At 46.7% G+C, this 25,200-nt stretch overlaps 7 protein-coding genes across 7 annotated transcripts; 2 read left to right on the top strand and 5 right to left on the bottom strand.

Annotated features, from left to right (window-relative positions):
- Window positions 1-676: 676 nt before the first annotated feature.
- On the bottom strand, window positions 677-2,589 carry K444DRAFT_647333 (uncharacterized protein; the record flags this gene model as incomplete). Its single annotated transcript, XM_024885320.1, has 7 exons — window positions 677-1,209; window positions 1,265-1,442; window positions 1,496-1,717; window positions 1,773-2,007; window positions 2,158-2,267; window positions 2,327-2,444; window positions 2,510-2,589. 7 exons carry the CDS (start codon window positions 2,587-2,589, stop codon window positions 677-679), a joined length of 1,476 nt encoding a protein of 491 aa, XP_024727824.1.
- A 2,698-nt stretch (window positions 2,590-5,287) lies between these two features.
- K444DRAFT_706598 (MFS general substrate transporter) lies at window positions 5,288-7,810 on the bottom strand (the record flags this gene model as incomplete). Its single annotated transcript, XM_024888138.1, has 7 exons — window positions 5,288-5,829; window positions 5,893-6,233; window positions 6,287-6,762; window positions 6,819-6,989; window positions 7,034-7,201; window positions 7,266-7,290; window positions 7,358-7,810. 7 exons carry the CDS (start codon window positions 7,808-7,810, stop codon window positions 5,376-5,378), a joined length of 2,088 nt encoding a protein of 695 aa, XP_024727823.1. The 3' UTR covers window positions 5,288-5,375.
- Window positions 7,811-8,841: 1,031 nt separating this feature from the next.
- K444DRAFT_706591 (uncharacterized protein) lies at window positions 8,842-10,016 on the bottom strand (the record flags this gene model as incomplete). Its single annotated transcript, XM_024888137.1, has 4 exons — window positions 8,842-9,709; window positions 9,768-9,836; window positions 9,896-9,914; window positions 9,975-10,016. The coding sequence occupies 4 exons, from the start codon at window positions 10,014-10,016 to the stop codon at window positions 9,036-9,038; spliced, it is 804 nt and encodes a 267-aa protein (XP_024727822.1). The 3' UTR covers window positions 8,842-9,035.
- Window positions 10,017-11,055: 1,039 nt separating this feature from the next.
- On the top strand, window positions 11,056-19,421 carry K444DRAFT_601068 (uncharacterized protein; the record flags this gene model as incomplete). Its single annotated transcript, XM_024878653.1, has 9 exons — window positions 11,056-11,286; window positions 11,338-11,482; window positions 11,539-11,807; window positions 11,861-12,448; window positions 12,508-12,696; window positions 12,802-13,213; window positions 13,278-18,064; window positions 18,118-18,438; window positions 18,501-19,421. 9 exons carry the CDS (start codon window positions 11,056-11,058, stop codon window positions 19,419-19,421), a joined length of 7,863 nt encoding a protein of 2,620 aa, XP_024727821.1.
- A 527-nt stretch (window positions 19,422-19,948) lies between these two features.
- K444DRAFT_636320 (uncharacterized protein) lies at window positions 19,949-21,307 on the bottom strand (the record flags this gene model as incomplete). Its single annotated transcript, XM_024883985.1, has 2 exons — window positions 19,949-20,971; window positions 21,278-21,307. 2 exons carry the CDS (start codon window positions 21,305-21,307, stop codon window positions 19,949-19,951), a joined length of 1,053 nt encoding a protein of 350 aa, XP_024727820.1.
- Window positions 21,308-21,533: 226 nt separating this feature from the next.
- On the top strand, window positions 21,534-23,281 carry K444DRAFT_668910 (uncharacterized protein; the record flags this gene model as incomplete). Its single annotated transcript, XM_024887468.1, has 3 exons — window positions 21,534-21,610; window positions 21,724-21,768; window positions 21,832-23,281. 3 exons carry the CDS (start codon window positions 21,534-21,536, stop codon window positions 23,279-23,281), a joined length of 1,572 nt encoding a protein of 523 aa, XP_024727819.1.
- Window positions 23,282-23,674: 393 nt separating this feature from the next.
- K444DRAFT_546029 (uncharacterized protein) lies at window positions 23,675-24,580 on the bottom strand (the record flags this gene model as incomplete). Its single annotated transcript, XM_024876188.1, has 3 exons — window positions 23,675-23,746; window positions 23,991-24,366; window positions 24,435-24,580. 3 exons carry the CDS (start codon window positions 24,578-24,580, stop codon window positions 23,675-23,677), a joined length of 594 nt encoding a protein of 197 aa, XP_024727818.1.
- Window positions 24,581-25,200: the final 620 nt, after the last annotated feature.

The following is a 25,200-nucleotide window of genomic DNA, read 5'->3' as shown; positions in this document are numbered from 1 at the left end:
TTGTGCATCACCCTGCTATTACGTGCCTCACACATTCTTAGGCATTTCTAAAAATTATTAAATAACTAATAACTATATTAATAAAATATAAATAAAATTTATAAAGCATATATAAGAGTATAAAATTAGTCTAAATCTAAAATAACAAACTAGTTTTTGTTATGTGGTACCAGTCACGTGGTGCTGTTGCACGTGACTTAGCATGTGGCCAGTGCTTCCTTAGCCTGGCAGATAGCCTTTAGCTCAATTCAAGCTCTTTACTACTACTATAACACTGGAAATCAAGGAGGTTCTAGCGCCTTTGGCTTCGCTTACTAATTAGCGCTAGGCCTGGTTTAGTAAAGAGCGCCTTTAGTAATACCGAATACGGCTAGCCCAGACCTTATTTTAGCCTTATCTCGGCTTCCGAAGCTCCAGAGTCATGTGCGTAATCACGTGATAAATCTAATTAATTATCTTTGATTATCTTTGATTATAATTAAGTATGATTTGATTAGCTTGATTTTGACTTGATTTGATTTGAGTAGGGGGGTCTAATCAAATCAAACCTAATCATTTGACACACTGGCTGTAGAAACAAGTATCTTATCAATCGAATATTATTAGAAGAAGCATATATTTTAAGCACTATATATTCCCATACTAATTCCTATGTACTGGAAACAATTCCCACCTCTTACTTAGTGAACTGCACTCCCAAATCAATATAGTTCCACCCCGATGGTGCTGTAGCCGGAGCCGCGAACGACTTGATGGCATTCATATTCACAATTTGTTGTCCAGCCGGGTTCGTAATTCGCATCCCAATCGGGACATTGAACGGGCCGCTCCCCTGAGGGATAGTCCACGAACCATAACGTTCCTGCGGTCTCGAAGACGTATAGTTAGGATCGTGAAGCAAAGCTGTCCAAGTCGTGTCACCGGAGCCCATTATTTCTACAGTCGTTACAGATCCAACGCCATAGGTGTTGACGACGCTGAGAGCAAAGTAGTATGGCCCGCCGCCGTCACGTAGCCAGATATATACATTTCCTGGGACAGGGCATGGTATCCGTTTGTAGCGCGTGGGGATGACCCCTGCGGCGAGAGAACCACCGCCTTGGAGTCGGCCCATCGCAATGTCAGAGAGATCAAGGTGAATGCTGTCAACTGGGAGCGGGCAGCCGTACGTGAAGTTGATTTCAGCACAATGATCTGCTTTAGGGCCACCTGATGCAAAACTATCAGTATTGGCATGTTTAGGGGAATGAAATCTTGTGCTTACAGCACCACTTTGAATTTGCATTGCATGGGCAACTATCAACAACTTCGAGAATGATTGGCGGTGTGTAGCCTGGTTGCCCAACTGCATACTCAGTGCCGTTTGGCATTGTCTGAACAAGCTCGAAGCATTCTCCGCAGGAGAGATAGTTGTCCAGATCACCTGGAAGCGAGGGCCAGAACTGCAACGACCATCAGCGGGAAGTCAGTGCTCAATGATCGTGGCAGCGCATACCTGCGTATAGTAGTCGCCATTTGGAGCGGCAAAATTTCCACGCATAGTAAGGTTAGTAGAAGTAGGATCCTGACATAAAAGTGGATACGCTGTACAGAAGGCACTGCAAGTGCTTTCGATCCATGGATCAATCCAACTTGCGTCTGCGCCTCCGGTGGTACACAGGCCGTAGAGACCGAAGCCACAAGCACCGCCGCTGGTGAGCCCGAAATGCGTTGATCGCTGGGTAAATGTTACAAGAAACAATAGATAGGGGTAAGGACCGGGGTCTTCTTACACTGTAGTGCCAACCCTCATTTTGATTTACCGAAAGTGTCTCGTTGTACATCGTGCCGGACTTGCAGTCTGCTGCAGGCGGGCTAATACAACTTCCACACGAGGCATTTGAGTAGTTGCAGTCTTCAGAGGTTAAGATATCACTACAGTATGTAGGACAGCACACATTGTCAACTAGGGACCAGGAGCCGCAAGAGCCCGAGGCTGAGGGGACTGGATAAGGAGACTGGGCGTGGCTGATTCAAATTTATGTCAGCGTTGCTATTCAAAAGGAAGAAGTGTACATCGAAAAAAGAGAAGACTAAACGAAGTTATTCTGGAGTTAAACAGAAATGCTTAAACACTATATTTGAAAGAAGGAACAAAATTTCGAGTAATAGACTTACCTTGTAGTTGAAACTGCAATGGTTGTAGTATATAGAGATGGCCCACTTGATGTCTTGGTTGTGCTTGTAGATGTTGGTCCTACTGTAGTGCTCGCGCTTGTCGCAGAACTCTTCGTAGGTAGCGTCAATCAAAAGTGATAACCATGATCACAAAGAAACGACGACTTACTCTAGAAGATGTAGCCGTCGCCGTTTGGCATTGGTAGTAGTAGCTATTAACAAACACGCATGAGTTCCCTGTCTGGCAGCACGATGCCCCGGTCCAACTGACACCTCCACATTGAGCCCTAGAAGTTAGAACCTTGGCTTAGCCTTAATAACAAAGGATGGAATATCGGTAACTGGGACTCACCATTCAATGGCACAAGACTGCGCAACAGAGATGTCAATGAGGCCAAGTAGACCGACCAAGACAGTTCCTTGAGAGAACATGATGATGGTGTGTGGCAACAGCAGCACGGGAGGGGGGCATTCGTGTTTATTACATTTAATGAAATTAGATTAAGGCTTCTGACGCTATATCCGGAACTCGGTTCCATGATCATAAGGCGCACGAGCCCCATGATCCCCCTTTTCGATATTTGGGGACGACAAGCCTTCGGCCCGCCCCTGCCTAAAGAAGCTTTGCGGGGTAAAAAATATAAAACCTTGGAGAAGGTGGCATTTGAGATGGATTGGATGGAGTTAACCCTGGCTAGGGTGATGTGGCAGGAACATTCAACTCCCGATGAATTTCCAGCAGTCGGAGCCTCTAGTATCACTTCCACCGAGGACTCGACCGCCCCTTCCAATTGACTCCGCAATCCCCTTAGCTTCGAGAACACTCACAAGTAAATAAGAGGGCCTACTGTGAAATCTGCCGTCGGACCGTGGCTCCATGGCCTCTTGCGTGGTGTCGAGGGTTTCGGACGAAGGATGCGAAGAGGTGAGGGTTTTGCATAGAGCATCTTGCCGTGAGAAAACGTTTCAAGGCAGGCGGCTGTCGGATAAATAATTTCCCCGCCACTACATCTAGATCTGCCACGCTGTTACGGAAAGCCGTAAGGATCAATCGCCCGAGCGAACTTTTTAACTTGCAACTTATGACTTACGACTCGGCACGCGCATGTTTCACCCCACCAAAAATCGCCCACATGCCACGCCCCCTCTCCCTATGCTGTGGTGGGGATTTTACCCCTATTGGTCACGTGGCACGGTCAGGTGACCACCGGACGTCCGTACGTCCGGTTTCATATATATTCCCCGCTCTCCTTCTTAGTTCTTAGAAATTAACCAACCTTCACTCTCTAATTCCACGTCTCACTCGTACGTTGTGATCCCACGCTGTGGAAGCCCATTCTATACTCTATATTACTTCGTATTTTATATCCCTATTATAATGCCTCTACTATATTATTACTTAAAATATTACTCTCTCTTTAATTCTTATTTATATATATAGGAGAGAGGGGCAAGCGGGGAGAGGTAGCTAGGGGGGAAGAGGGGGGCAAGCAAGCAAGTGAAAAGTGAAAGGTAAAAAGTGAGCTTTGAGGCACTCGAGTTGCGAGGAAAAGGAAGCCTTATAGTTATAGGCTACTTATTACTAAATGTTAGGGCTATAATTACTAAATTATAAGTAATAAGTATTAAAAAATTTAAGTAAAGTTCTTTTACTTTATTTTATATTCTTTTCTTTTTATATTTTCTTGCTTTTATTTATATATTTATAAAGAAAAGAGAAAGAAAGAAAAAAGAATTAAAGAAAGTAAATATTTTAAGTAATAATAAAAGTATAAGAAAAAGAAATATAATATATAAATATTTGTGATTTTTAGTAAAATAAATATTAATATATTTAATTATAAGTTATAAATTAAAAGCTATTTATTAAGCTAAAATACAACTTATATATTAAATTATATATAATAATTATATATATTTATTAAGTAATTAAAAGTAATACAAATTAATATATATAAGCTAATTAAGTAATTAAGTTAAAACTGAAATTTATTTGTTTAATAATAACTAAAAATATAATATTTTTAAACTATTTTCTTTTTTAAAAAATAACCTTATATTTAACTTTATATTTATAAACTAAAGATTTATTAAATAGCTAAATAACTAATTAAGGCCAGTAATTAAGTAATAAAAACCTTAAGTAATTAATTACTTATTATAATAAACGAGAGTTCTTATATCTAGTATTTAATTATTATTATATATCTTTTTTATTTTATTTATTTAAATATATTTATTAAGAGTCTAAAAGGCTACTTGAGAGGCTTGTAATATTTTATAATCCCTTAATTACTAAAATACTTCTTTGCAAAGCTTATTATTATTACCGTCTTAAGTTAGAATTATATAAAGATTACAAGTAATATTCTCAATGCGAAATGAACCCTTTTCTCATTTTCGTATGAATTCTTGGCGTGAACTAAGATTGCTCATAACCGGGGGAGGGGGCTGGACTTCTCTTTTTCCCCACCATCGTCATTTCCGTCCAAGTCCTTAATATATTTAAAGTTCCGGATTAAATATATCCCTTAAAAATGTCCCGGAATAAGGCCTGTACTTACTTTAATGTATATCTAAGCCATAGTACGGTCGACCCAAATGATTCTTCTGTATCCCAGAGAATCCTAGAGTTCTGTTTCGGATTTGTGGCGCCCGAAGCCCCTCGCAGCGGACCGACGTTTTCTAGCATTAGTGGTATATTTCCATCTCATTACATTATTAGATCGCATAGCTGCTGCGGGTTCTGACTGGCTGCCCGCTGCAAGGTTGCTAGATTCGAATTGCTGAATACCCAAAAGCTTATGCGAGTGGTGGCTCTGCCCTCAAGAATTCGGTCTGAGCTCACAGGTCCCATCACAACATCGCTGACCGGGTCCAACTCCACCTCCCTATCAACGCTGATTACTAATGAATTTCCACTTTTTATACCATCCAACTGTGGATCTGGACCTCATTCTCACCCATTGTGTTAATCCGGAGAGTCGTACCTCAGGGTTGCTCCGAGTTAAAGTAAAGGCGAGTAAGTAAGTGCAAGGAATTAAATGGAAGGAAGTTGCTCATGAACCGTTTGAGTCAGTGTTTGTATGCAACTACCCGAACATTATCGGTGTATGTATTTAAGGATCCACGGGATAGTAGCTACCTCCTTCAATTGTTTTCTAATTGTACAATTAATTATATTCCTTCACAGTATGCCCAGACCATGAGACTACCCTCTAGCTGCCTTCATGTGAGGAGCCGGAAAATAATACCGGAGTTCCACCGCGTGGCGTTGAAATTACCCACGCCGAATTGGAAAGCAATTTCCGCCAATTTTCTATATCTGGTTCAGGTGCAAATGATATCTGTGGGAGCTTTGGTGGTGAGTCTGGTATATTTGTTGATCCTTCTTGCTGCCTCTGCGGTGTAGACGGAAGGGGGGCCCATGGCACAAAATAAAATGATATCGCACAAACGATCGAGCAGATTATGCCAAAAAGAAAGGCCTTCCGTATTGAGTAAACCAGGACATCAAGTATAATTTGTCGATATTCTGCCGGAACGACTGATTGGACTTTGGTAGGATCTGATAAAACTAATGCCTTTAGGAGCAATGGTATATCAAGTGATAGCACCTGCTGCCTTAGTATTCTATTAAAGATTGTACTAGACACCGGGAGGGAGATGGTCCTAAATAAGATACGAGGTTCAGTACTTTCTACTTCACCAGCAAAGTTCAATGGTTGGACTTACGATCCTAACAACGAACAAAAGAATGTCAAACCCTGAGCAATGGGATGATATTCCTCCTCCAATGATATCTGGGAAGAAGCCACATTTGCCAGCATAAGAAATCCGACCCCTAACCCTAAAATCGCCTCGTAGGCTATCCGTGTTTTTAAGGACGTGTTAATATCAAAGGTGTGTATCAACCCGGCTCCTGTAGCGAAAAGGATTCCGCCACATACGAAGAAGGGATTATAGTATCGGACTTTTGAAACACCCAAGGCTGTTATGACAGCTCCTACGCTAACAGATAGTACGTAGGGGAGTAAGCTGATAGCGCTCTCCTGAGCGGATTGGCCTTGCACTGACTAATATTGACTATCAACCTTGTGTCCTCTTGGAAGGGAAGCCTGGTACATACCTGGAAAAAGATAGAGAGAAAGAAGATAAAATTTATAAAACCCGCAAAAAGGAAGAACAGTCCTATACAGCAACTCCAAATTGCTCTTATAGATAAAATTCTTCGAGGCGTGAGGGAGACTTCAGAGTTGATGAAACTTGAGTGGAGTAAAAAGGCGCTAAGAAGTATTGCGGTAAGAATGACCAAAGTAGCTTCACTTATGCTAAAGCCTGTCGATGTTGATAATGATTGCAAAGCGGAACTTAAGCAAACAAGGCCCGATATCAAAAGGGACGCCCCAATGAGATCCAGCCTTCTAAGCTTCTCTCGGAAAGGAAGGCCCAGAAGCGAAGAAGCGCTCAATTCTTTGGGGAAGAAGAGAAGGATTATCGACACCGAAAGGGCGGCAATTGGGAGATTGATCCAGAATGACCATTGCCACCCAATGGTATCAGCAATAGCTCCACCGAGGATAGGCCCGGATACCGTGCATACCCCTAAGCATCTCCTTGTTAGTTGCTAGTATACCACACGTGTGAGTTTGGTGGCTGACCCATAACGACAGCGCCCGCAGCTTCGAGAAATGTCCGATATCTGCGCTCTGCTGCAAGGGCGATGATCCTCATGGCCCCTGTTATAACACCAGCAGCACCAGCTCCAGCTATTACACGACCAACAATAAATTCGGATGTTGTGTGTGCAGCAGCAGATAGTATGGATCCGACTATAATTGTTAGATTTTTTTTACTGAAGTGTGCAGGCACTTACCCATGATAGTGGCCAGTGCGAAAATGAACAGCCACTTCACTCTCCAAAGGGAATAACATTTGCCATATAGTGGCATAAAGACTGTTAAGGGAAGGAAATACGCCGAAGCATACCACCCAATGTCCTCAGGTTTGTGGAAGTCAGAAATGAGTCTGGGGACTATGATTGCTGCATATTATCAGCCACGAACAAGGGGCCAGGCTGGCAGATTCTTTGATTGGGTTTGAAATACCAACAACTGTGTCATCCAAGACGACCTGTATTACAACCCTTGGTCAGCTTATGAGTTGAAGGAAAAAGGCATAGATCTGGAAGGATACTAACCACGACATATGGCAAAGCTCCGCTCATGAGGATCAGAAACAACCTCATACCGCGAGGGTAAGTTGCAATAATGTCGTCAGGTTTCTCTGCCGGAACGCTATCCACCTGACTCTCGCCATATTGACTCAGCACCTTTCGAAAAAGAGATAAAATTGCACCCCAGATGGTGGCCCTTTTGATTTCCGGGATGAACTCAACTGCGGATTGCGTTTCTTTTGAATAACTTTGAAGGCGTTGCTCAACTGTTTTGAGGCCAGTTCGAAGACCACTCCCATACGAGTGACCAGAAAGAGTTCTTCGGTGCGAAGATGTTGCCTTTTCGTAGTATTGCGGGGGCTGTGGCGTATCCGGTAGGTCTTTGTTCCGACTTTGAGAGAAGTAAGGGACCTTTTGTTTTTGAAGCTTCCGACTAGCTCGTCTCGAAGAAGGGATTTGAGATCCGTCATCTTCCATTCGAGAACCTTTTCCGAGAGGCATGCCGTTAGCAATCGGCTTGGAAGAAATACCATGGACAAGCCCATGCTGCCAAGAATTCTGTGCGAGGGCTCGATCTACGATAATCGCGTCGGTGACTGTCCATCTGTGAACTATTTCCTCTCCGGAATTTTGCGTGGATGGCAAATCATCCACGAGTTGCTTGTAAGAACCTCGAGAGTCCTGCAAAGAGTACCTTCTTGATATCAATGGAAATTCTCTCTGATAGACTTGCCCGGGTTCTTGAACAGAGCTCCGAGTCGAGTCAATTCTATTCCCAACGCGGCGGAGTTCACTGGCCATATTTGCGAGAATGGCTTTATATTCTGGGGATCAGCAAGTTTTTCCAAATTGAAATAGTGATATGAAGTGAAATAGAGAACCAGAACACAAAAGGAAACAGAAGGCTCCCTATCTAAGGTGGCATTTCACCACAAGTAGTGGTACGTTGCGTTGCTATCGGGCATGAGATTGGTCAAGAAATCCCTGCTTCTTGTTTTATCATCTCCTTAAGGTCATGGGGTGCTCCTGGTATCCCTCGGCTGCTCTGCTCCGCATCTGCTTGTGATTCAACGTGGGACAAGATAGCAATTGGCCCTCGGCATATGTGTTGCGGGGAAATCTGCAGACAGTTTCAAGAGTATGAAGATCGGATCGGTCAAAATGTGGAGATCGCAAGAAAGGAGCACCGTGCTCATACCTGGGGCATTGTTAAGTCATCTCGCTCAGATGTCACAATGACCCCGAACATGGATTCGATGCGGTGATGTTAGATATAGCACCATGAAGTCAAATCGGTAAAGAATCCGATACGTGTTCGCGCTTCATGGGACGACCACATCGTACGGTAATTCTTTATCCTCCCTGACCATCCCAACCGCCATGGTATTGTGTAACGTGAATTGTTAGAATCGTGTAAAATCAAGCATACCAGGTAATCCTAGTTCTAAATTCCAAGTGTACAAAAGATGGGATGTTAGGTCACAGTGATGCAACATGGGTTGTAGGCACTTAGATTCACGGTTGAGTAGTAATCCCACTTTAGGGATATTCCTATCAGGTAGTGGCTGAAGTAGATGGATAAGAGATGAAGTGGCGTCAAAATCATATATCACTCCACGCCCTACGCAGCTAATCAGGGCGAGGGCTGAAGTTTCTCAGAGGAAATCTCTGAAATCCAAGCCCTCTTTCTATGACCTCAGCCTCAAATGGAAAGCTCTGCTGTAGATCTAATTAATCTTGCTATGTTTCTCATCTCGTCGTAACCTCTTGGGAAGTCGTGCTCATGTTCATGAAAGTATTGCTGTGCTAGCTGAGGTTCGCACAATTTATACAACTCATGCCCGTATTCCTCTCTATCTCCAGGACACCGCACGTGCAATGTTGGAATATTGATCAGCGTGCCGTCAAGGGCAGCATTGCACTTTAGCATGCCCTGCTTAGAGTCGGTAAGGATTGGGCGTCCGTTGGGCAGTTTCGCTGGAAAGAGCTTGGTGGTATGGAGAAGCGGGTTGGCTTTCATCTGGCTGAGGAAATGCATTGCCTCCGGTTCGTTTGCCACAGATTCCACAGAGACAGGAATCGGGGTTTCGGACATTTCAAAAACCTTACTTGGAGTTGCGCCATTAAAGAAGATTGCAAATCGGAAAGGCATATCTTGTATCGGTGCTTCTGGATGCTCTTGGTTGTGTCGGATAATAGTTTGCGCAGCGAGAGTCGCACCTTGCGAATAGCCCAGTATTCCGTCATAAGGGCCATCTTCGATCGCGAGTTGTAGCAGCTGACGCTCGACATCCTCCACGTCCTGTAGATCGAGCAAATTGAAGTAACCCCAAAGTTTGGACTTCGCAAAGTCGGTCGTATGGAGGGACCAGTTTCCTTTGAAAGTCAGACATCTGTTCCAACGCCCTACTGCCAGGTATATGCTTGGGCCTACCTTCTACGTGGGGCATTTGGCCTTGGACAAAATCAAATTCATAGTCATCCAGCAATGATCGAATCCCAGCTAATGAAAACCATCAATTAGGTGTACAGTGTCAGTATTGACTCGCACAAGCAACATACCAGTCTGCATCTTGAAAATCTGCGTTGCCATTAGCCTCTGTCTGCGGTCAACCCTAGGATAAATATTCCCGCAGCTTACGTCGTTATTTGAGCCCCTTCCGTGAAGGCAAAGAATCCGCATTATGGAATGGAGGTGTTTTTCAAGAAGATAATTTAGTGAACAAAGCTGATTCACACGAATTATGCTCCTCGTTGGTGGTTTACAATCAAACTTAAATCACAGGGATTTTAAGACGAGGTGAGGCTTCTTACACGCCAGGCTCTGACACGGGTCTAACAGTATGGAGCCGAAACACTCACAGCCTCGGACAGAGAGTAGATAAAGTTGGCTCACATGACGTTATTTTCGGGCAAGCCATGTTTCACTGTTCAGATGCAGTTTGGTCTTGTTAGTCGACGCGTATTACTAATTCGCTAACCTCCTTAGATTGTGACACCCCGCAAGGCTAACCTTCTTTCAACCCTGTCAATACCAAGCCTTACGATCTCTGCATTGACTCGGCTCGCTCACAACCCCCTGTTTACTGTAGTTTTCAGATCTTTGCGGGGAAGCATGGGTGCGGAAAAGCCCCGCATCGTACACGCCTCTCCTTACTGGGAGCTCTGTTCATCGCATCATAAACCCGTTTTCAAACAGAAAATCCTTTCTGGGCCTCGACGTGCTACCTTTGCAACTGCCGGGAATCCTTCCAGCGCAGAACAAGTCTTTGGTATCGAATTGAGGCGCTTTCCGATTTAGACCCAGGGGAATGGAAAATCCGAGGCTCGGGGATACTTCTCCTTTGGGAACATGTGCGAGCTGCTTTTGGCGGTAATACCAAAGCAAATCGTAGGATGGCCTTGGAAAACTCCAGGGTAACTCTCTTGCGTTGCGACCGCTCTCAAACCCACGCAAACTACAGAGAGTGTGAGGAGGACTTGTCCCCCATGCTACCAATCCTGGTAGAAGAATTAACATGTGTGAGGGACAATCTCAGTGCGTCCATTGGGCTGAGATCCGTACTTTACACCCGTGTACCCCGCCGTCTTGTGGTTATTCTTCCGCCTCTCTGGAAGTTCATTCACGACTGCGAGGTATTGACTCAGATTTGGTGTCTTGAAAATTGATTAGGATTGACAGTCACGAACCTGCGCTCCCACACCACATAATGTCTCTCCATATGAACGGGGATGGAGCGTCAAACCTGGGACATCCATTTCCTGATCTCGGAGTTGTTCCAGAAGATGCAATTGCCATAATTGGGATGGCATGTTGTTTCCCGCAAGATGCAGAGAATCCGGAAAAGCTTTGGGAGATGTTATTGGGGGGCCGCTCTGCATCTAGTGAATTCCCGAAGAATAGGATGAACTTAGATGCTCATTATCACCCCGATCCTACTCACGGAGGTAGTGTAAGTGTCCCGCCCTTGATAGAGCATAAGCGTGGGCTTACTAGCCACTAGATGAGCAGTAGGAAAGCTCATTTCATGAAACATAACGGGTCCACATTTGATGCACCTTTCTTCAGTATCACTAAAACTGAGGCTCTTTCCATGGATCCACAGCAGCGCATTTTAATGGAGAATGTGTACGAAGCACTAGAAAATGGTAAGCCACCTTGTGTTAGTGATAGGCCCGAGTTTTCATTGACATTTTTAATACAGCTGGTATTCCAATGGACACTGTCATCGGGTCGAAGACATCCGTCTTTGTTGGTGCCTTCACAAGTGATTACCAAACTCTACTCAACGCGGATCCTGAAGTCATCATGAAATATGCACCCACCGGCAATTCAAGTTCGATTCTATCCAACCGTGTTAGCTGGTTCTATGACTTGAAAGCATGCAGCCTTACCTTGGATACTGCTTGTTCCAGCAGCTTGGTTGCCTTCCATCTTGCTTGCGAGAGCCTGAAAAATAATAGCGCGAAGATGGTAACCCACCCTGCTAGCTCTCATGGAGGTCTGCAAGTCTGACCTCAATATAGTCAATAGTCAATGGTACCAATATCATTGAGCAACCGCAAGCAATGTTCCGCATGAGCAACATCGGTTTCTTATCGCCAGATGGCAAATGCTATAGCTTCGACCATCGAGCCAACGGCTACTCCCGTGGTGAAGGGACTGGGACCATAATCATCAAACCACTCAAGGCCGCCTTGGAAGACGGAAATACGATCCGGGCAATTGTTCGCGGAACCGGTGTCAATCAAGATGGCCGGACCCCTGGAATGACACTTCCGAGCAAGTTCGCACAAGAAAACCTCATCCGCTCTGTTTACGTGAATGCCGGGCTTGATATTTCAACTACCAGTTACGTCGAAGCACACGGCACGGGAACGCCGGCTGGAGATCCTGTCGAGGCAGGCGCTATTGCGGCAGCCTGGAGCGAAAGGAAATCGGAAGTCCCTCTTTATATCGGGGCAATCAAGTCCAATATCGGTCACTTAGAAGGGGCTTCTGGGGTTGCTGGTCTGATCAAAACTGTGCAGGCACTCGAGAAAGCGATAATTCCACCAAACATAAACTTCGAGAAGGTCAACTCGAAGATATTCCCTGATAAATGGAATATTGAGGTAAGATTCTGTATATCTAATATTTCCATTGAAGGCAGCTTATTAACGCATTTGATTAGTTCCCTCTGCGTCCGGTACCTTGGCCGAGTACTGAAGTCCGAAGAGCTTCTGTGAATTCCTTCGGATTTGGAGGAACGAATGCACACGTAGTACTGGATGATGCACGCAGTTTTCTCTCCGCTCATAACCTTCAGGGACTGCATAGGACAGCTTCTGAAAGTCCAAACGAAGAGAATTTGGAGCCCCATGTGCCTGAATTACCGGAAGATGCAGCTATTCTCAATGGCACACCGCTGGCAAATGGGCACACAAACGGGATAGCCTGTGACTCAGATGCTGTGGCAGATCATGAGTCGAACCACAAAGCGAAGAAAATCTTCATTCTCTCGTCCTTGGACGAAGCAGGAATAAAGCGAAGTGTTGAGGCCTACTTGGAATACTTGCCATCCAAAGCATATTCCACCGAGAGCAATTATATCGATGATCTAGCTTTTACCTTGTCCAAGAAGCGCACTTTATTCCCTTGGAAAAGTTTCGTCGTTGCAGGGTCTCTGCAAGAGCTCATCAAACGTCTACCCGATGCCCCTAGGATGTCCAAACATACAAGAAAAGGCAGGGTTCCGCAGCTTGGGTTCGTTTTCACAGGGCAAGGAGCGCAATGGCACGCCATGGGTCGGGAATTGCTGTTGTATCCCATTTTCAGAAGGAGCCTGGAAGACGCTAGCAATTATCTTGATCAATTGAAAAGTCCGTGGCATCTTTTGGGTGAGTTTTCTTGAGGTCATGTCCCTATATATCAAGAGACCACATATTGATCAACTCAAAATAGATGAATTACTCAAGGGTAAAGCAGAGTCCAGAATCGACACTCCTGATCTTAGCCAAGCTGCTTGTACAGCTCTCCAGGTGGCTCTGGTGGACTTGCTAGCCTCTTGGGGAATTTTCCCATCGCGCGTGATCGGTCACTCTTCTGGAGAGATTTCTGCTGCGTACTCTGCTGGAGCCTTGAGTAGGAAGTCCGCATGGAAGATTGCTTACTACCGCGGTGTTGTCTCCGGAAAGCTGGCCGCCAAGAAAGGCGCCATGATGGCAGTAAGGCTCGATCAAGACTCCCTGTCGCCATATCTCCAGAGGGTCAACGTGGACTTGGAGGGCGAGCTTGTCATGGCCTGCTTCAATAGTCCCATGAACATCACAGTTTCGGGAGACGAGAACAAGATTGACCGCCTCCAAGAGCTCCTCGGGGAGGATGATTTATTTGCCAGAAAACTGAAAGTGAGCAATGCGTACCACTCTGGTCACATGTCAACTGTCGCAGATGAATACCTCGAGCTCATTGGCGATATATCTGCTGAACCAGAGCAAAATCACTTCCGAGACAACGATCGAGAAGTGACGATGTACTCAACAGTCAACTTCCGTCCGATTCTCCCCTCTCAACTTCGCGACCCGCAATACTGGGTTTCTAACATGGTATCTCCGGTAAGATTTGTGCAGGGTCTTTCGGAGATGTGTTCAACTCCTAGCCCAGGGAGAGCTAGACTCCGCGTGGATGGTGGAGCGGACACACCCTTTCAACATATTTTGGAAATAGGACCGCATCCTGCACTCAATAGCGCCATACGAGAGATCCTTGCGTTGGATCAGCGCCTATCATCCATTGGATATTCATATCTGGTCTCACGTCAAGGTTCGTCACTGGATGCAAGTTTACAAGTTGCTGGAACGTTGTTTTGCAGTGGATATCCAGTTGATCTAGCGGCTGTGAACTGTTCAAGCGAAAGGGCCAGCAGCAGCAACTCATCGGAGCCGCAGATGTTGGTGGACCTTCCACCGTACCAATTCAATCATACTCAAACGTATTGGCCAGAGGGTCGACTCAGCAAGAACTTTAGGTTTAGGAAGTTCGCCCGGCATGACTTACTTGGAGCACCAGTTCCGGATTGGAATTCCCAAGATCCAAAATGGAGAAATATTATCAGAGTCACCGAAATCCCTTGGCTCAGAGATCACAAAGTCACTGGTAGAATTGTTTATCCTGGTGTCGGCTTCGTTATCATGGCAATCGAGGCAGTAACGCAATTGTCTCCAATAGATATCAAGATCATCGGATATCGGTTGAGAGACGTCTCGATTAGATCTGCTCTTCTCATTCCAGAAACTGAAGGTGGAGTCGAGACAATGCTTGCTATGCGACCTGTGTCTGAATCCAGCCTCACGAGTTCTTCCACCTGGAGAGAGTTCAAAGTTCTGTCATATAATACAAGCTCCGACGATTGGACCGAGCACTGTCGTGGAATGGTCAAGGTGGAATATGCGATGGAAACCAACCCCATTGATGTAGGGCGGGAGGCGGCTGCAGAGGAACGTGCTTTCCATGGCCAACTTATGGATGCCTCCAGGAACTGCAATATTCCGTTCGACATGTCCCGTTCTTATTCCGAGCTTGAGACAATTGGGTTATCTTTCGGTCCTCTTTTCAAAAATCTGGAGAAGGTAACGCGGGACGACTGCAACGGAAACGCGATGGGTCATGTTACGGTGCCTGATGTCCGGGCGTCGATGCCAAAGAAGTTCACACATCCTCATATCATTCAACCCGCAGCAATGGATAGCATGCTTCATATCTTTCTTGCTGCTATCCAATCGTTAAATATCGAATCAAGGCTGATCGAGCCCATGGTTCCGATATTTATGAAGGAAGTTTGGGTGGCCAGAGATATCAGTAACGAACCAGGCCACCAGTTCCGAAGTCATGGGGTAGCGCATAAGACCGGCCACAATAAGTTTGAGGCTTCAATCACCGTTTGGGATACACTAACCGAATCCCCAAAAGTCTTATTCAAAGGCATCCAAGTAACACCTCTGCAATCATCCTCGACCACGTCGGGGAAGCGACAACTCAGTTACAATGTATTATGGAAGCCTGATGTAGATCTCATAAGTTACTCCCAGATGGAACGGCTAGCGCGTGAGCGGGCTGCCCCTTTGGGCGGAAATGAAGATGAATCTTTAAGGATGGCGGAAGATTTCAACTTGGCGGTGATTGCATACACAGTAGATGCTTTGAAGCTCCTCCGGGATGAGACACTGGGAGACATACCTCCCCACCATAAACAGTACCTGGCTTGGCTACACCTTCAAGAAGAACGCTTCCAGGATGGCAAGATACTTCACCAAAATCCCCAATGGGAGTCGATAATTAATGATCCGGAAGAGAAACAGCAGCTGTTCAGGAGAGTTATTGATTCAGGGCCAGAGGGCGCCCTTACCACTCGGATAGGATCCAACCTCGTTGGCATCGTGCGGCAAGAAATCGACTTGATCCAACTCATGTTTGGGGATGAGCTCATGGAGTCATATTACCGAGAACTCCACGGGACGGAAAGTATCCATCATTTGTTGCGCTCCTATTTGGACTTATACAGCCACAAATATGCCGAACTGAAAATCCTTGAAGTTGGAGCCGGCACAGGAGGGACAACACTGCCAATTCTCGAGGCCCTTTATCCTTGTGAGCAGCCTTCAAGAGTCGCAAGCTACACATATACCGATATATCGCCAGGATTCTTCGAGAAAGCAAAGGGGAAACTCAAGAATTGGAGAAATGTCTTAGAGTATAAGAGGCTTGATATTGAAAAAGACCCCTTCAGTCAAGGATTTGAGAGAGGCCACTACGATATAGTCATTGCTGCCAACGTTCTTCATGCCACCGCAGACCTGAACAAAACTCTCAGCAATGTGCTTAGTCTTCTGAGGCCGAATGGAAAGCTGATCCTTCAGGAAGGTGCTGCCACGGGACACCTATCCGGACAACTGGTTTTTGGCACCCTTCCAGGGTGGTGGCTTAGTACTGAACCTTCTCGCAAGTGGGGCCCCTTGCTGACAGAACCGGAATGGAATGATATGCTACTTAAAAGTGGCTTCAGTGGAGCGGACCTCGTCCTCAAAGACTACCTTAACGAGAATATTCACGGCCAAAGTCTCATAATCGCGACCGCCCCGGTCCATGCTCCGATCCACCATGGCACCCATGAAACTATCATCGTAGTTTCATCTTTGGAGGGTTTGGGACCTCTCCCCGCTGCCATCAGGTCTTCATTGCAAAAAATTGGCATTCTTGAAGCTACCGTCGTTCACTGCAAAGACTTGGATGGGCGAGACCTAAAACACACTGTCTGTATCGCCCTACTTGAACTGGAGAACTCTGTATTTGTTGATGGAGAAGCAAATTTCATCAGTATACGACGTATGTTGACGACTGCTGCTGGAGTTCTCTGGGTTACCGATGACATGATGTCAAATCCCGAAATTTCTCTCTCTACTGGACTCATCCGAACAGTTCGATGGGAGCGAGATCTGGACGATTCGAATCTAGTCACTCTCGGAGTTGAATTCAAGACGCAAGAGCTCCTCACAAGTGCAGCGCAGATCACAGAAATATATCGGTATCAATTTATGCAGCAAAACAACCAGCGGAATGCGGAATATTGTTCGCTTGGCGGCCTCATTCATACCAACCGCCTCACAACAGCTGAATATCTTGATGAATTCCTGTTCTCAAGAGTTAGCAAACCGAAGGCGCAGCTACGTCCCTTTCGGACTGACCAAAATCGTGCCTTGAAGCTGAGCACAGACACACCCGGCCTTCTCAATAAACTACAATTTGTTGATTGTCCGAAGTACGAGACAGAACTTGACCTAGATGACGTCGAAGTTGAAATTAAGGCAACTGGGCTCAACTTCCGTGACATCATGAGCGCCATGGGCGAGGTAGGAGGCGATATACTTGGAGCTGAGGGGGCAGGAATCGTCACAAGGACAGGCGCCAGCGTCAACGGTGTCAAAGTTGGTGATCGTGTTGTTCTCCTTGCTTCTCTGACCGGTTGCTTTCAAAGCTTCGCGAGAACGAAAGAAGTATGTGTTGCGAAAATTCCAGACGAAGTTTCCTTCGAAAAAGCCGCTGGCATCCCCGTCATTTACTGCACTGCTCTTTACTGCCTTGTCGATATCGCCAGACTTCAGAAAGGGGAGTCGGTTCTGATACATGCCGCTGCTGGTGGCGTCGGTCAAGCAGCAATAATGCTGGCGCAAAACATCGGTGCCGAGATTTTCGCAACGGTCTCTTCGGAAGAGAAGAAGAAGATCCTGATCGACACTTACAACATTCAAGAAGACCACATCCTCTCCAGCAGAGATCTCTCTTTTACTAAGGGGGTGATGCGATTGACCAATGGCCGTGGGGTTGACGTTATTCTCAACTCTTTGGCTGGTGAGGCTCTCCGTGTGTCGTGGGAATGCATTGCACCGTTCGGTCGATTTGTCGAGATCGGGAAGAGAGATATCTACGGAAATGGCCGCCTTGAAATGTTTCCATTTTCGAAGAATGTAATATTCGCCTCGTGCGATCTTGAGACTGTGATGAGGCTGGACCCAACCACGACTTCAAAACTGCTGCATCGAACTATGGGCCTATGGAAGGAAGGTGTGATTAAAGAGACAACACCGCTCAATATCTTCGATTTCTCCCAGATCGAGGCCAGCTTTCGACTTGTTCAGTCGGGGAAGCACATTGGTAAGATTGTCTTGACCGCCGGCAAGGATGATCTTGTACGAGTAAGTCCTCCTCTTCGTGAACCCTTTTCCCCCCAACACTCAATGATTATTAGGTCATACCGAAACCCCAAACTCCGTACCAGTTCCCGGGGAATGGAACATACGTCCTCGCAGGGGGGTTTGGGGGACTTGGCCGAAGCATGGCCCGTTGGATGGTCTCACGTGGGGCGCGTAATCTGATATTTCTCTCAAGAAATGGAGCTTCCACCGAAGCCGCTGAGAAACTGCTTGAAGAGTTACGTGGAATGGGATGTGCGGCACATGCAGTACCGTGTGACGTGAGCGACAAATTGGCTCTCGAGAAAGTCATTTCTGAATCCCAAAAATCCATGCCTCCCATCAAAGGCTGTATTCAGGGAGCAATGCAACTAAAGGTTTTATTCCCCAAATGCTACCCATTAACTTGGAAGCAACTGCTTACTGTGTGGCTGAACAGGATTCCGCCTTCGAGAACATGACGTGGGAAAATTTCAAAGCGGCAACTTTGCCTAAAGTCAACGGCTCATGGAATTTGCACACTACTCTTCCGAAGCAGATGGACTTTTTTATAATGCTATCTTCGATCTGTGGGATTATTGGAAACCGCGGACAGTCAAACTATGCTGCTGGAAACGTCTATCAAGACACCCTCGCCCAATATCGCCACAGAAATGGTCTGCCTGCGACGGCACTGGATCTAGGTACTATGATGTCTGTCGGCTTTATGGCTGAAAATCAGGAAGCAGTGGGGATCAAATCTTTCGCGACGGACGGCATCCGAGAGGATGAATTCCACGCCTTGCTCGAGTACCACATTGACCCTCTCAATTCCACTCAGGCGCCGCTTCGCTCTCAAGTGGCCATCGGACTAGCCACCAGAGCAATGTTCCGGCGAAAAGGATTTCCGGAGCCTTCCTTCATGCGTGATCCACTCTTTACACAATTGCGGTCAATCGCAGAGAGTTCGGATTCTGATGGAGGTGAGGAATCCTTTGCCGCTACGCGAGAGGCTCTCAGGAACGCCAAGACTCTCGAGGACGCTACCGTAATACTCGCCGAGGCTTTGGTCAAGCGAATTTCAGGCATAATGTCTTTACCCCTTGAGGACATTGACCCCGGGAAGCCAGTTCACTTCTACGGTGTGGACTCCTTGGTCGCCGTGGAGTTCCGAAACTGGCTTGGGAAGAATTTAGAGGCCGACATCGAGGTCCTTGATATCATGGGCGATGATAGCATCAGCGCCTTAAGTGAGAAGATTGCCAAGAAGAGTAAGATGCTCAATTTTGGGGGTGAGGAAATGGAAGGAGGTTCGGAGGATGCTGGGGTAGGGAATGAGAAAATGGAAGGATCCTCGGAGGCTGTTGAGGTCGGCAATTAGTCTGCTTTATTTTTACCAACACAATCATTACATTCTCTGTCATTTTGCTGCTGGACCCCGCCTGCGCTCGCAAGATCTTTGTTCGTAACCCTAAGTTCATCCACATGAGATTGTTGGTATTAAGAGCTATCACCTCCTTCCGGCTAGTTTGCTGCTTGAAACCGAATGCTTCCTCAGGGGTGTCCTGAAACTGGGAAGCGTTCATATTTTCGTGTTGCGTCTGGGTCGACAGAGTATTACGAACTCGCAGATAGGAAGTAGACGGGATAGATAGGATGTCTCATTCGGAATGATATCGATAGCTTAGGGGTAGGTAACATAGCTCCAGCGGTAGCTGAGTACTGAGCGGGGCGGTTTTTTGAAACCTATCTTGGCATATACCTGGAAAAGCAGGCGTTTCGGGCATAGAATGTTGGTGTAACAGGGTTTTCCACTGGGGACAAGACTGAATCTCTGTGAGAACGTCAGCCTGTCATTTAGTTGTAGGAAAAGTGCTTCGTACCAACCCTTGTTCATCCATCCTATACCTACGTGCTCAGGTTTCTTAGCTCATCTTGAAAGCCAGCTTCACCTTTAAGCGCCAACCGTTTTATCCAGTTCTGACACAGCTCAATGACATCCTCATCCCCATAATAACTCGTCGGGACACGCCCCACCATGATCTTGACTTTATCACCTTCCTCCTGTTCTTTAATTGTCTCTGGTATTCCCCGCCCACCATCCACATCTACAAACCACACTGTCAGACTCCTGTCCCCGTTTCCGCGCGCAATCCACTCGGACCTGAAATCAACTTCGCGCACGCCGTCAGCTCGCGTAAGAACCAGTGTCTCTAGACGTTCCGTTATCGACAGGCCCAACCAGAGCCGCTCTGAGCTAAGATCGCAATTGTACAGCGCGAGCGTCCTCAGCCGAGGCCACAAGGGCCACACATTCGCTTTCTCGAAACCTTTGAAAGATCCGATGTCGTCTTCGAGGTAATCTAGGAGCAATTGGTAGCGTGCGCTGCAGAATAGTTCGAGGGAGGTGAGCTGCGTGAACGCTTTTTTCAGAATGCGTCGGATGCCTAAGGTGTCGTCTTCTGGGCAGAGGCTACGGACTGGGATGTCGATTACAAGGCGGCAGAGGGTGGGTGCGAGGAGCGAGAGGAGGCGATGCACTGCTTGCGCGGTGGGGAGGTCGTTGATGGTGTCGTTGAGGAAGGGGGCGAGGTAGAGGGAGGTTTCGTGCTGGACGGTGGATGGCTTTGATTCGGTAGGTGGCAGGGATTGTGGAGCTGCAGGATCGGCAGCATATGCTGAGAGAGAGGACAAGAGACATCGCAGACGGCGGGGAGAGTCGACGTAGAGGCAGTGGGTGTAGAGGAGTCGGCGCGCAGTGGGGTAGATGATTCGCGATGTGAGAGTAAGCGCAAGAAGCGTCCTGGTTAAGATGTGCGACGGCTCGTAAGCAATTTTCGCAGTATTACTGGCTGGCGGTATAAAGTCGATAACATAGAGTACGAGGTCTGGCGGGAGGAATGGCTGCGGGTTCTTGGTTAACATATTCTGCTGAAGGATGTCAAGTGAGGTGACGTGAGCTTTGGATTCCGGAGCTTTATTTTTGTGGGAGGTAAGGTTATGGATTAGGGGGCCGCGCCACCCGTCGGCAATTCCTCGCTTTGCTGGGGCCGACTTGCACTAAGGTCAGCAAGTCGGACCCAGCAACTCTGACATTTGCGATCAAATATTAATGATTAAAACAGGCACATAAGATATCGAAATACTTTTCGAGTCGGCCCGAACCGGGTGCGGAAATGCCTGCGAGTAGAGGGTGGTAGGTTTTAAAGAATTGACTAAGCAAAAATTATAACGTACCATAAGGTCATGGTACGCGTTGACTTCCATGACAAAGCTTCACAATTTGTAAGCAAGACGTCAAAGCATGGGACAAGACATGATGCTAAAGGGGTTGCTAACAATCCCTCGTCTTAAATAATGCCAAGGAGTTTTACAACACCCACAACGCCAACGTCCATATTCAGAGCTAAGATAGCGACATATCCGGCGACAGCAACATTAGGCTAGAAGCCATTTATCTACCTACGCTTTTGAGCCGGCTGTTGTTGCTGGGATGGAAGGGGCCACACCCGACGTAAAGAAACGGCGTGCGAGCAAACCAAAAGTTCGTACAGGATGTACAGCTTGCAAGTAGGTCCCTTTACCGTTTCTAAGTCCTCTCTCTGTTGTGCCAAAGAAAATACCCACAGGACTGGGAGAATTGGAGTTTCATGCAGAGCTGGCGAAGCTAATCCCTATTCTAGAACTCGGAGAGTGAAATGCGATGAGACGAAGCCTGCATGCTATAAGTAAGCAATCGGGGAGGCTCTCAAGTAAGCTCAATTGGCCAACTACTTATATTTCGTCTACAGATGCCAAGAGTACGGATCATTCTGCGAGTACCAGCTCCCTCGACCCGCTGTTGCGGCACCCCTACCTCAAGATCGTGGCAGGGACCTCGTTTTTATTCAACCTCGTCCGTTGCAGCTGATAGCTAGCCCCCCAGATCCTTTTTCATACAATGAGGTGGAGGGTCGCTATTATCGACTATTTCACGAGAAACTGGCCTTCGACTTGAGCGGTTATTTTGAAGCTCCCTTCTGGACACGGCTTATACCACAACAATGTCATCACGAACCGGCCATAAAAGACGCAATCTTCGCTTTAAGTGCGTTGTACAAATCTGCAATATCCTCCAAGACAAATACGGTAAATTTGGACGATGAGCATGTCAAATTCGCTTTGGTAAAGCAGAGCCACGCCATTAGCTCACTACGCAAAACACTGTCTAGTGGACAACCCCAGATGAGCCTTGCTCTAGTAGGGAGCTTGCTCTTTTCATGCTTTGAGAGTTTCCATGGGGACTGGGAGACAGCGACACAGCAGGTATATAGCGGGCTTAATATTCTGAAGCGTCTAAGTGAAGATGAGAGACGGGATGCAACCAATGGCCTTGTTGATATTGGTCTCGAAGTGGGCCTAACTTTTCGGCGTCTTGAGATGCAGATATTATCATTTCTTGCTATGAACCCGATGCTGGAGCACCCCTTTAACGACATGAATATTGAGGAAATCAAATTAGATATGCCAGATCAGTTTACTACCTTTAACGAAGCTTTCACAGCAGCAACTAATTTGGCCATTTCCATTCTTCGACATTCAAGGGCATCCGCCCGTTGCGGAGATGATTCAGGTTCTCGGGACTTAATTGAACAACAACAGCAGTGCCTCCAGGGACGAATGGATCAATGGAACAAGGCGTATGAGCCTGTCTTTCTAGAAGTATGTCAAAATCCTGTTGGCCGAGAGTATCTCGGAGTTCTCCAACTTCGGATCTGTATGTGGAAATGCGAAATAATGATCGCTACAAGTATGGCTAATACAGAAGTCGCCTTTGATAATTTCACGGCTCAGTTTCAGAGGATTACCCATTTTGCACGGCATCTACTTCGGAAGGACCAGGAAGTTCGAGAATCGGTTGGCCCTAGACTACAATACGGCATGGGATTGATAATGGCTCTGTTCTACACGGCTACTAGATGTCGGGACGTTTCCGTTCGCAGGGAGGCCATCGCTATACTTCGGGAGTGGCCTTGCACCAATGGGATCTGGCACAGTTTGCAGGCAGCAAAAGTTGCGGAGTGGATAGCGAGCATCGAGGAAGAGTGCTGTGGTGTGCTGAAATTTATTCCAGAAGACTGTCGGGTGAAATTACAGAGTTTGAAAGTGTCGTTACAGAAGGGTGTGATTGCTGTGGAATGTATGCAATATTCTGTTAATGGTGTCTTGGAGCCCCGAACAACAAACCTGCATTGGCTCTAATAAGATTTGCACATTATTATTAGAGGAAGAAGTATCCTTAATTAAACAAAATTAGAGCCATACCGAAGATTCTCTATAGCGGCCCGAATAAGAAGTGGTAGAATATAAGAGCTTGATTAATTCCTCGGTCAAGAGAGCAATCCCCCCCGATCCTGCTAGGTAGATATACCCCTAGGTAGCTGAAAAGAACAGCTCTCAAGATATCAAATCAGGTACCGTATAGTCAATAGAAGAATGATATGGAAGTTGGTTTGCTTTTTAATAAAGTCCACTGTATAGTGGAACAGCAGTTATAGTTTTCCAGAGATTTAACTGGAAAGGGTCTAGAGTTAAAGCACTGCTTGAAGCCTCGAGATCTATTAGGTCACGTCGTCCAGGGAAACACGTTTAATGTCATGCAAAGATGTCGAAGATCCGAGATCCAACTGCGGAATAGCCGGGCACGAAAGCTTCTCCAAACGGTTGCTGCCAAGAATCTGCCACGAATCGTCAACATTAGCATCAATCTGATATCTTGCACATAAAATCACAGCAAGAATAGCCACTAACCATATGTCGTATTCGGTTTTGTTGCACAGAGCGCCACGACCGTCTGATTAACACCCGGCAAGAAATTCAGCTTTGGAAACGCCGCCACAACGTTATTATACTCTGTACTCGTAACGCCATTGTCCACCCCAGTCAAATCAATCACTACACCAGATACTACGGACGCAACTGTCGCCTCTTTATACAAGGAGAACTTCGGCTCCGAGCTCAGCAAGACTGAGTCAAACAGTAGCTGCAACCGATGGGCGTCCCAGGCAGAGCCCTCAGGCGCGTGCACGACTTGGCCCTCGACGAAGTCGGTAGCTGCGAACGCACTGTCGACTTCGAAGCGGCGGTCGTGGCTGACCCAGGACGCGTTGAGCACGAGGCCGAGGTCGTGCAGCATGGAGCCGATAGCATGCACTTCGAGGTCGACGGTTTGTTGCAGTGTGGTGTTGTGGCTGATCACGAGCGCGCCGAAGAGCCAGGTCCGCATGATATGGTTGAAGAGGTAGTCCTCGCTGTACTGGCAGGCCATGGCTTGAGCGGCACGTACGCTGGTGATGAGGGAATTAGTGATTAGCTTGGAGATGTGTTCTAAGGTATACTGTATAGTTTGACTTACAGTGGCGTGTCGATGACCGTGACTCCTCCGAGGACACGCGTTGGCTTCTGGTTGATATTTCGTGGAAGTACATGCTGGAAGCCGAGGGATGGGTAGGCGTGGAATGCTACCAGCGCTTGAACAATCCAAGCGAGCTTAAGTGCCATGGTTGCGGAAGGTAGAAGCATGTGTCATTCCGTTCAGCCTTTGAAGGACTCGCTGGTAAAGGGTTTGCTGGTGAGGAGATGCGCTCGTTATATAGCGTAAGAAGAGCTACAGTATCACGACTGAGATGACTCTCGTGGCCCAGCCTCTCGAGCAAAAGTGAAAACCCCATGGTAGAAACTTACCAGGGTAGTAAGTAACTCCTTTGGGACAGTACAGACCAAATATCTATGCACAGACTCACAGACTCAGCACAACACGCGATGGTTAAGTCAAGCGGACAAGGCCCCGGATTAAGAGTAATAAACTTTAATTCTTGTTAGAACTTGGAAGTAAATGATTATTAGGTGATTATAGGTCTTGAAAATGAAGCTTTTTATTAATTGGCTGGTGAGTACGACAACGATTGGCTGGCGAGTACGATAGCGATTGGCTGGCGAGTACGATAGCGATTGGCTGAAGGGCCGGTGGGTGCGACAATGATTGGCTGGTGAGTACGAAAATAGAACGAAAGCAAGCTGCGCCGCTGGACACCTCACAAACTAACCCATAAAGGACGTCCTGCGCATGTGCGTTTATTTGTATCTGTTACTGTGCATACTGTACACCTTCCTATATGAGC

This window comes from Hyaloscypha bicolor, assembly GCF_002865645.1.
Source record: "Hyaloscypha bicolor E unplaced genomic scaffold K444scaffold_182, whole genome shotgun sequence".
Lineage (NCBI taxonomy): Eukaryota > Fungi > Ascomycota > Leotiomycetes > Helotiales > Hyaloscyphaceae > Hyaloscypha > Hyaloscypha bicolor.
This window is presented reverse-complemented; position numbering and strand designations above follow the sequence as displayed.